Source organism: Tachysurus vachellii, chromosome 1 (genome assembly GCF_030014155.1).
Source record: "Tachysurus vachellii isolate PV-2020 chromosome 1, HZAU_Pvac_v1, whole genome shotgun sequence".
NCBI lineage: Eukaryota > Metazoa > Chordata > Actinopteri > Siluriformes > Bagridae > Tachysurus > Tachysurus vachellii.
Window position 1 is genome coordinate 13,912,591 of NC_083460.1, and position 11,723 is coordinate 13,924,313.

An 11,723-nucleotide genomic window follows, 5' to 3' on the forward strand; every position below is an offset into this window, starting at 1 on the left:
GCCTTTATCCTTCAGCCAGATAATTCACTACCTGCAGCTGCATCCCAGCAGAGGCTGCTGATGCCAATTACAATCTCCAAGGCAACATAAGGGTCAGCTTGCATGCAATGAGCTCTGCACTGCTCAAACACACCAAGGTTTTTAATCACGTTTCCATCACAACTACGCTTTTTAGCTTTTCCCAGGAGCCTCGTAGTTCCACGATCGTCAGAGCGCGGCGGACAAAACCGCAGCCTTAAACAGTCTCCGTAGCACATAATGATGATCGCTACATGATGGAGCTTTCACAGAAAAAACACCACGAAATGTGTTTCTCTGTGTGTATATGTGTGTGTGTCTCTGTGTGTTGTGTGTTTGAGAGAGAGAAAAAAAAACAAGCAACCCACACAGTCCCATGTTACCTTCAGGCATAATCCGGACAGCCTTAGGGCCCTCGGACATGGACAGAGAGCAGAGGGAGCATTACCAGGTAGTGATCGAAGCCAAGGACATGGCAGGCCAGAGAGGCGGCTTAACGGGCTCCACTACAGTCAACATCACGCTGACTGATGTAAACGACAATCCTCCTCAGTTTGCCCAGAGTGAGTCTGCAGCACTGCACTACACACACCGTGAAGATAAAACTCTCCACACACCACTCACCGCTGTTTGACCAGGATTTAACTCATGAATTTTTAGTCCGTCCGCACCACAAGACAGAGAATAATTCATCAGAGCGCTTCAGCAAATTAATACAAATCAAACAGCAGTATCAGGGCCGGACAGATCAGACCTTCATCACCAGCTCAGAAGTAGAAGAACTAATCAGTGCATTAATACAGATCAAGAGAAACGTTTCCAGAATTTCTGTAGCAGCACCGAATATATACGTTTCCTCGCTGTAATACGTTACGGTTTCTATAGTAACAACTCATGCACAGGTGGATTCATTCACCACGATATCTAAAAATATTTTACGTTGTAAAAAATGAGTGTGACCGTGCGATTTCCTCCCCTAAGGTGTGTATCAGTTCAGCGTTCCCGAGCTGAACGAGCCCGGCGCCGTAGTGGGTCACGTTCGAGCTTTGGACGCCGACATCGGGCCGAATGCAGAGATGGACTACACGGTGGTGGGCGGAGACGGGCTGGATGTTTTCTCTATAACAGCCAACAAAACCACCCAGTACGGCATCATCAGCGTCAAAAAGGTAAAGCCGGTCTCCTTCCCCACCTGCTGCGTGTGCAGCCCCGGCTACCGTCTCATTAGAAGAATCCGTGCTGTGAAATAACGACTTAGCTCAGCTCAGCGGGGCTGCTTTTGTCCTGATTGAACAGCATACACAACGTGGGCTCTCTGTGTCTTTCCGCAGCCTCTCGATTACGAGAAAAAGAAGACGTACACGCTGCAGTTGCAGGTGCGCAACACATACCCAGACCCACGCTTCGTCAGCGTGGACGCTAAAGACCTGGCTACGGTGCGCATCAACGTGGAGGACATGGACGAGCCTCCGAGGTTCGAGCATCCCAGTTACAGGATGGAGGTGAAAGAGGACGCGGCTTTGGGCACCGCTATAGGGTCGGTCAGTGCCGTGGATCAAGACGCTCGTCGCAACCCCGTCAAGTAAGAACTCCAACTTCAACTTCAAATCCATTTCCATCTGTTGTTCAGGAAATCACTACATTCCTGAAATTGTAGCAGTTCTTCACTGTATCAATCACGATAAATTACTTTATTTTAGTAACAGCAGCAAAACTGTAGCCTTGTATTAAAAACAAAAAATACGTAAGTGTCTAAAACATAATATTTACACCAAGCTTTTTATAAATTTGCGAAGAATGTAAATATTTTACACTTTCAAGTACAACATTTGAACTTAAGACAATGACAACAACAAAGTGATACTTTTAGGTAAATAACAAGAGAAAAAGAAAAAGTCTGAGATTTCATGCAGATGTTCTGTGTGCTTGTGCTGTGTAGAGTGTGTACAGAGTGTGTAGAGATTTCACCAGCAGCTCGTGTGTTTCTAAAGATTTTTGAATTAAACCTGTTATTGTGATAACAACCCGTATATACTCTCCCTCTCCCCCCCCCTCTCTCTCTCTCTCTTTTTCTCTCTCTCTCTCTCTCTCTCTCTCTCTCTTTCTCAGTCTCTCCCTCCCCCCCCCCCTCTCTCTCTCTCTCTCTCTCTCTCTCTCTCTCTCATTCTCTCTCTCTCTCTCTCTCTCTCTCTCTCTCTCTCTCTCTCTCTCTCTCTCTCTCTCTCTCTCTCTCTCTCTCTCTCTCTCTCTCTCTCTCTCTCTCTTGCTCTCTCTCTCCTCCCTCTCTACATCCCCCTTTGATAATGATAAAGCCTAATTAGTGAAATCAGACCGAGTCGAATGCACTAAACATCTGTGTTGATCTGGATTTTACAAGAAGGTTCTTTTGATTCATATTTACATTATAATAGATTCTTCTTGTCCTCCGAGTAATATTAATAATAAAAATAATAGTAATTCGAACATCACTCTTTTCTTGGCTCTCTACTCTAATCCACACAACACAATTCTGTATTTCTCCTCAGCTTCTCTTTCAAAGAGACTTTTTTTTTTTTCAATATTCAATTTATAAACATGTTACAAAAGTCTCAGTGTGAGATTCTGAAACGTCCTTCCACATCGATCTAAATGACCTTCACCTGCAGGGCTTCGCTTTATATCTGCTGAATACGAGCGCAGAGCAAACATACCCACGCCGCGTCTTCTTTTAATTCGAAAGGTCCCCCGATTGCGACTTCGTACTGAATTTATCGTAATAAGCTTCCATTATGAAAATAAATGAAGATATTCGTTTCTACAATAAATGGCTCCTTTATTTGCTCCCCTCCGGAGATGGCGGTAAATAAGAGCGAGGAGAAAAGAAGCGCAATTAAAGAGCCTGAGAGACGGACAGGGAGCAGGACTTCAGGGCAGGTAATTATCAGACATCCGGGGCACAGTGATGGGGCAGCCGAACATCAGGAGGATAATTAGCAAATGGAGCGGCCTCACTGAACGATTGCGTCTGAAAGAGCAATATCACAAGCTCCTGCTGAACCGAAAACAAATGGGTGCGGGCCTCCAGCGGCCTTCAGGCTCATTGGATGTAATCAGTTCTGCTTCTCCGAGCTGTCACCCGGTTCCCGGTGTTCTTTAGCAGCAAAACATGAAGTTACCTTGTAGGCAGCATTATTCTTCGTTCAGTATGCAGCACCACAACACCGGCGCTCCTCACTAAGGAGTATTGATTCAGAGGATGGTGTCATTTCCAGGTACACAATTGATCGGCACACAGACGTGGACCGGATATTTAACGTGCACGCCGGGAACGGGTCTATATTCCTGCAGAAGCCTCTCGACCGAGAAGACCTCGCATGGCACAACGTTTCTGTGATAGCAACCGAGTTCAGTAAGTCATGCACACACGTCTTCACTTGGCAAAATATCACAAGCAGGTTAGATCGAGATCGAAAAATGGGACAGGCATGAGAATTACAGCTCCTTGTCAGAGCTTTAAACAAAAAAAAAACTGAACAAAACAAAACACAGATCTGTATTTATTGTCGTCCAGAACAATTCTGAGAAAAAGTGTCAGAGATCGTGTTGTCTGTCACTACTGTAATCTTCCTAACGCTAACTGTTAAGCTTTACATGAAATAACATCAGTAGTGAAGCTTTAAAACACAGGATCGTGTTAAAACACTCATTTAGTAGGTTATTGTTTCTATAGTAACAGCTCATCCACAGGGATCTGCACTTACACGGATTAAAAACATGTTACCTTGTTGATATGGTGGAATTGTCCTTACGGAAGGAGTCTCCAGTGTCAGAGGTAAAGCTGTAGCTTGTTTTTAGAGTTTTACCCTAGCAGTAATTTCTCCTCTTCTATCCCTTCACCGACTCATAATTTATTGAAACCAGCACAAGACACGAGTTTCATTCCAGACTCATTACATGGAAGAGTCAACTAAAGCTCATTATGTCAAATTATTCATTAGTGCCGCGTTAATGTCGAAAAGACGGCAATCAGAAAGTAAAAATAAATGAAAGAGAATTACGTACATCTGCCTGACAGAAACAAATGCTATTTGAAAGGCAGTAAATATAATTAATCCTAATGAATGAAAGTGTCTGCAGTTAACTTCAGTAAATATTCACTTTCTCTCTGTCATGCTGCTTTTAAATGGACCTATGTGTGTGTGTGTGTCTCAGATAACCCCCAGCAGACGAGTCGAGTGCCCGTGTACATCCGTGTGCTGGATGTGAACGATAACCCGCCGGCGCTCGCCTCCTTCTACGAGACCTTTGTGTGTGAAAACGCTAAATCCGGTCAGGTAAAATCTCTTTTTTTATTTATTTTTTTTTTTTAAAAACAGACGTTAACATTTCTCACTGACGGCCATGTCAATTTAGAGATAAGGAAGTATGAGATGAGTGCGGTTTGTCAAACACGGCACAACCCCCTCGAACGGAGATAAGGATCTGCGCCTAGTGCTGCGCCCTGGCGGATTAAACGCAGAGACCTTTTTCTGTCACGCTTGATGAGATTAAGTGTTGCACCGGATGACAGACGCTGTCACTTATCACTGTCGCTTTATAATAACTACCTTTCCACACGCCTCCCTACTGTCTGTCATCACAGGTCACTGATCCGCCCACCGCCGGGCGACGCCCGACTCCGAAGCACCCACCGGCTTATCCGTTTTGTTAGAGATAGCGACTCGACACGTCTAGCGCTCGGGAGTCTTTTGGAAAACGACTCGGGAATTCGCTGGTGAAGAATGAGTCATACGTCTGACTGGTGTATAATGAAAAGCTGATTGGGAACCACTGAAGGGCGGGAAGGTGAAGAGTCCGTCCGGTTGCTATGCCCGACAGGCAGAAACACACTAAGCACCGGAGGATTGCTGATTAAATTTTAGATGTGTCCTTGAACGAGGGCATTTAACCTCGAATTGCCCTTGCTAACCGCACAAGACAACTCTGAGCTCAACGGCTGAGCCGATAGCTATCCTCACTTCCAATGAGAGCTCTCCAGTGCACGTGCGTGTATGTGTGTGCGCTCGTGTGTGTGCGCAGAGAAGAAGGAAGGACACAGGAAGCAAAAAGACATTACCAATGTAAAGTATTTTACTGCATCCACAAATCTGATTAAAAATGATTTGTGGAAAACAAACGCCACGGCTCATTGAAACACTAACGTAATTGATTTGTATACGCAGCGCTAATTAGTACAAATTACACAATAGCCATTAAGGACAATTCAGCCGTTGTTTTCCATTTATCTGAAGTCAGCGTGTGTGAGAAAGTGTGTGTGTGTGTGTGTGGTTCACATTGTAGAAACCATTGTACAATTAGCGCTCTTTATTGCGTCTCAGAAAATCCAGACGATAACAGCGGTGGATCGGGACGAGCCACCAGGAGGCCACAGATTCTTCTTCTCGCTGGCACCAGAGAGCTCGGTGAAGGCCAACTTCTCAGTACAAGACAACGGAGGTGAGTTATTTCCTTTCCTTTTCCCTTTATGCCTGCAGGATCCTGGGCTTTTTTGGAGATGCAGCACTCATAAGCTCCTCCATATCCTCCGTAGCTCAGCACTTGTGCTTGTTCTTGATTTGTGCAGACAACACAGCAGGCATCTACACACGACGGACAGGTTTCCGCCAGGCACAGAGAAGCTCTCACCTGGTCGCTGTGGTGATTTCGGACGGCGAATTTCCCATGATGAGCAGCACAGGAACTCTGACGGTGCGAGTGTGTACCTGTGACCGAGACGGAAACATGGAGATGTGCAACGCCGAGGCTCTGAGCGGCACGGCCGGACTTAGCACCGGAGCTCTGGTGGCTATTCTGCTCTGCGTGCTCATCCTGCTCCGTAAGTATAGCAACAACATTTTTTAAAAAATGGTGGAAAAATAAAGAAAATAATCGTGGCTCTGTTTTAGTAGCATTGTTTGCTCTGATGTTTCTCCTTAAATTCACTTTAAATCAACACAGAGGTCGCGTTTCTCCTGTAAGATAAATGGTGATATTTATATCCTTGTGGGTGTGGCCTTTTCGAGAATGATCCCACCCTCAGACACTACTTCTAGGCCACGCCCACAGCAGCAACAGTCCATACACACCCGCTCGTCTTTATCCACGGAATTTTGTTCGAGTCCGTATACGCGAACGCAAAAAGCTCGGCGTGGGCATGGCTTAAAGCTTAGGAAAAAAGTGGGAGTGTCTCCACCAATCACACTGCGTCTTTACTTCAGTTTCTTTTGTCCTCCTGAAAGCTACTTTGTGTCAAAATAAACTAATATCCAACATCAAAACCCACTCCGAGGATCCGAGGGACAGGTTTGAACTAAATGTAATAAAGGAAGCAAATTAAAGCAAGAAATAATTTTTATTAAAATAACTACAGAAGTGAGTCATCCTAACACACGACGCTAGCGTGCATGCGCTAAGCATTGACTAATTAATTAGGTGATCATTTGCATAGCTAATCAAGTGTCAGATAACACGTTTCCCAGGAGGTCATTTTGATCTCTGGGTGTAAAAATAGAACGCATCTGGCGCATTAATCATTCGCCGTAAACTTAAATCCGCGAGGTACAAACACGACGGCCGTGATATTATTTAATATACACTGTTTATGTAACCAAGGCGACCAAGGTGACTGAGGCTTCCGAGGGATTGTGTGGACGTGATGTGTTAACTCCGAGCTAATCCGACATCACCAAATTCTTTCCCGAAGTCTCTGCTCGAATTACTGCTTCCTCCTCAGGGGCAGAGTCCAGCAGAGGCATTCTGTTTCTGCGGTTTTAGCAGTCTGATCATCACTCGCTCCATCCGTCTATCCTCCTGTCCGCGCCGCTACGAGGCACTCATCATTCAGCCTCACTGTCAGGGAGACGGCGCTCTCTTCGTCATGCTCGCACCCCTCCGCCTGTCAGCTCCAGCCCCAGCCTGTCTGCTCCTACATTACATTAATTACTACTCCGGCGGCCTGAAATGCACACGTCTTGTCAGAATGCAAAGTAAAGTCGAGCACGCCAAAGCCCCGACATGCTCAAACGCTCCGGACCGATAACCACCACACATTTAGACTTTCAATCAGTCGGTGACAAAGAATAGATTTCAAATCCACTCAGAATTAAAGTCACATTATTATTTTTTTTTTTTCGTCTTAAGAGAAATAAAATAATTTTGGACGTCAGATTTGCTTCAGCGGTAAGAGAAAGTTCAGACACAGTTAATACATTTGATACATGTATCAAAGACGTTACAGCGTACGTTTTGGCATCACACATATCTTCTCTGTGTGCCACGAGCAGCTGCTCATGTTGTATAGGTGACACCCCATCATCCACACACCAAGTGTTTTATTGTTAAAGCGCTCTGTTCACGCCTGCTCGCTCCCAAGCAGAGATTTAATCTAATCGCAACTCAAACCAAGGTGTTTTTTTTTTTTTACTTCACTCTTGTATCTTTCGGCCTTCGATGCATCCAAGGCTGTTTCTCATCCTACTCATCCGGAGTCCAGAGTTAATGGAACAGTTTGTGTTACTGTATCCTTTAAAAAAAAAGAAAAAAAATTGAAAGTCCACATCGCTCGAGGACCATAAATTGACTAACTCTGTTGCTAGGATAATGTACACCACTTCTTTGTCACTTGTCGATTATCCATCCCACTCAATCTCTGTGTGTGTGTGTGTGTGTTTTATCTTTCTCTCCGCAGTGATCGTTGTGCTCTTTGCTGCACTGAAGCGCCAGAAAAAGAAGGAGCCCCTGATCATCTCCAAAGAGGACGTCAGGGACAACGTGGTGAGTTACAACGACGAGGGCGGCGGCGAGGAGGACACGCAGGCCTTCGACATCGGAGCACTGCGTCACCCGGAGGTCATGGAGGAAAGCAGCAAACTGAGACGCGACGTCGTGCCGTCCGATCCGCCGTACCCTCCAGCTCCGCTCCGGCGGACGCCCACGACATCCCGGGACAACTCGGACGTGAGGAACTTCATCAAGCAGCGTGTTCAGGAGCACGACAGCAGCCCTGCGGCACCACCCTATGACTCTCTGGCCACCTACGCCTACGAGGGTGACGGCTCTGTCGCCGAATCTCTCAGCTCACTCGGCTCGGGAACGTCCGAATCGCCGCACGACTACAGCTACCTTAACGAATGGGGGCCACGCTTCAGAAAGCTCGCCGATATGTACGGGGCCGACGACAGTGAATGGGACTCCTAACGCGCCTCGGTATTCTTACGCCGTTCTTACGCAGCGTTGCATTTCTTACAAAGTGGAATTCTTACAAAGTGTCCTTCTCCCTCGCCCCGACTCCATCCAGCAGACGTCTCACGGATGCCGATTTTGTCCAAAGCAGACGCTTTAAACATGGAGATGTTTGAACTGGTTGACTGCAGCTCTCTGGAATGAAGCTCGTCACGGCGAGGCATACTTTTCGGATAATCCCATGTGAAAAGTGACATTAGCAAAAGGGCGCAGAATACGGATAGTTTACCGACTCATTCCTGAGAAACGCTTCAGCGCTAATAACCGTCCGTTATTTACGAAGAACCAAACTTTTTAGTAACGTGTCTTTAAACATGAAGAAACTAAAGCGGTAAAAACGGTCGGCTCACGCTCCACTCCGGTGACGTCTACGCTAGCTCTGATTAGCTGGGGGTCAATCATCTTCTGTATGCTTTTTTTCTGACCTTTTTTTTTTTTTTTTACTTTTTCAGTATTACTTTTGATGTAAACACGTCTGTCAGTGCTTTTCCGAGCAGACATGGTGCTTCAGAAATTTGGGTCGGGGTAGAAGGTGTTTTGGTGATTGGCACCCGTTTTCATCATCTACTGGAGAAAATGCCAGAAGCTTCCAATTATCTACTCGCTCATAGGCAGGAAATGTGACTCGCATTCTGGCACACGTCTCGACTACACCCCCCCCCCATCTTACATGAGAAGCCTATTCACAAAATCACCTCGTGCTAAACAAAAACTTACGCTTTCGTTTCCATGCGTCCAGTTTGATTGTTTTAAGAAGAAAACCGACAGGATTATCAAACGCTGTCCATTTTTTTTGCTTAACACTAGTATGACTCCAGCGTATGCTATGGGTGCTAATATCCACGTCCGTGTACTGTTCCTCTCCTCTTCTGTGCCGTTTTTTTTCTTCATCCCCTCTCTGAATGATAATTGCGGCGGTCCGATGTTGAGTTATGACTGGGATGTTAAAATAAATCACCGCCGTTATATTTTTGCCCTCTGCGCCAGCCACAAAAAAATGAGTCTGGAATTGGATTCGTCGCCTCCGTTATGAAGGGGATGAAAAGAGTTTTTTTTTTAAACAGAATATACATACGATTGTAGTCGGCTTGCGAGGAGCGGGTAAATATTTGTGGTTTAGGCGTGCAGAGTTCACCTGCAATATTCCCGTGCTTTGTCAGTGATATACTGTAAAATAAAGGTGATGCTAACTCATGTTGTACCAAAAAAAAAGAAAAAAAAAAGTGGTTTAACGAAACAGTGCGTCGTTGCAGTGTTTTTTTTTTCTTCAGGAGAGTAGATGATGTTCATGTATTCATTCGCTTTGTGATATTTTGTACCAAATATTTATATTACATAACAACGACTAGATATTCTTGAAAGCCGTCCAGCTGATGTTGCTGTTTGCAGTGTTTTTGGAGGTGTGGAAACTCCATGATGTACAGATTCCTCTTATTACAATAAATGTTTTCTTTTACAGAAGATAATCGTTTATTCTTTATACAGAATTCACGTCTTTTATACTAAAAAAACTGACTTACAAAGCGAGGAAGGACTTCGGTACGCAAACCCACGCGGTCGAGGTGCTAACGCTGCTCTCGGGGAATCTGATGATTTAGCAGCTGCAACAAAGTGAGGCCATCATTTTTTACTCGAGTAAAATCGTTTTTGCAGGTTAAAACTCAGCATTAGGTTTCAGGACTGAGGTTTTGAAAGCGAACGTAAGGATTTCGCTTAGCGGCGGTAAATACTGTATAAACGGATAAAAGGTACGGCGTGTCGTTCTGGAATAAATTGAACTTTTTGTAATTGTTACCAAATTTCTGTGGCGTAAGAGAATCAAAACAGCAATTTCCCAACAGTTACAACCTTTGATTTATTAATAAATAACAAATACTTTTTATTCATTTTTTTCCAGTTCTAGTTGTTTCCTCACCAGATCAACAAATACAACAAACTGAGCTAGTTTTTTTTTTCAGCCTGCGTACCACTACCGCAATTTGCATGCGTGCTAGAAAACGCTGCATAATTTGATACAGTATTAAAATGCAAAACAGCTTCAAGCTCTAAAGTGTTTGAGGACACTTTATGAGAAAAAGTTTGTGCACCCCGACCTTCATGCTCATGTGTTAGACAAATCTTAGACAAATGTTCGTACGATGATATAGAAAGTCTGTGTGTTGTAGATTTACAGTTTTCCTTCACTGAAACTAAAAGGCTCAAGTATGACACAAAGTTCAAAAAGCCTCTGAGCTCCATGAAGACATGGTGTGGAGGTGAAGGTTGGAGTAGAAGAACTGAGGTACCCTGCACAGTGCCCTGTCTCAACCCCACTGAACACCTTTGGAATGAACTGGAATTGAAGTCTCCTGAACATCCCAACAGCAGAGTCTGATCTTACTAATGCTCTTGTAGAACGTAGGATTGAACCCAAATCTCCTCAGAATCGCTCCAACGTCTAGTGGAAAGCTTCAAAGAAAAGAAAAGAAGAGAAAAGATGAATGAAGCTTTATTATTACAGCCTAGACAGGAGAGTAAATCTAGAATGAGACATTCAACAAGCACATCGGGATACATAAACTTAGCCATATATTGTACAACGCAACTCAGCTTCAGGGAAAAGAGTTCTTCAAAAGATTGCTGGGAAAATCATCCAATAGCAGCTAAGAAAAATATCAAATATTGACTGAGTAATCTCCGTCCTCCAGAGCCGGTTAAACCCAACTGTCATGTTGGATCCAGCTGTAATTTAGTCTATAACACGGATTAACCATTAAGACATAATGTATCAAAGACAGTCTGTGTCAATCTGCTATCACGTCTCGATACGACCGGCACGTAATCCTCCAGGCCTGATTTCCATGGTTGCAAGTGAAATTGAAAGCATCACCTTGGCTGTTGCCCGTCACAGACCGTCGGCTAATTAGCCTGATCTATAATTGCTGCTGGAATTGAGACGTGGGGGAAAAAGGGAGGGGATTCGCTTTTTAAATTGGTTTGGGATCAGGCATCGAGGCAGATGGTGACATTTCACATGACGTCCGTTCTAACTCAATCACCCTGGCGCCCCGAGCACGCGGCGAATATGTACGCCAACTCTCATCTCATCTGATCCTCGCCTGGCTCCCTGCACAAATGCATTAAGGGCTTAATTTTAATGCGTCCTGCCCCATGCCCTGGTGAACTGTGGTTTATTGTGGCACAAGGAGCCTCTGAACTCTCTCTCTCTGTCTGTCTCTCTCTGAGACATCTGCATGACTCCTATAACGCTAGCTGCTTCGGATTCACAATCGAGTCTTGGCAAAGATTTCACTGAAAACATGGACGGTGAGACGACATCCCATCAAAATTTGGGTGGGCTAGCTCAAATCCAGGGATGAGATTATCCACGAGAGAGAGCAGAGGCCACAAAGCAATACCTAAAACATGGTCTGTGTGGCTAATCCCTGTCATGTTAAGCTGATTGA

At 44.9% G+C, this 11,723-nt stretch overlaps 1 protein-coding gene across 1 annotated transcript in view; it reads left to right on the forward strand.

Annotated features, from left to right (window-relative positions):
- cdh6 (cadherin 6) overlaps positions 1-9,728 on the forward strand; it is a 28,042-nt gene extending 18,314 nt beyond the window's left edge. Inside the window, exons 5-12 of the mRNA XM_060873511.1 lie at positions 408-581; positions 1,000-1,187; positions 1,350-1,600; positions 3,270-3,406; positions 4,210-4,331; positions 5,376-5,493; positions 5,621-5,872; positions 7,724-9,728. Of these exons, the coding sequence (XP_060729494.1) occupies positions 408-581; positions 1,000-1,187; positions 1,350-1,600; positions 3,270-3,406; positions 4,210-4,331; positions 5,376-5,493; positions 5,621-5,872; positions 7,724-8,232 (1,751 nt within the window). The 3' untranslated portion in view covers positions 8,233-9,728. The remainder of the gene's footprint in view (positions 1-407; positions 582-999; positions 1,188-1,349; positions 1,601-3,269; positions 3,407-4,209; positions 4,332-5,375; positions 5,494-5,620; positions 5,873-7,723) is intronic.
- The last annotated feature ends 1,995 nt before the right edge of the window (positions 9,729-11,723 follow it).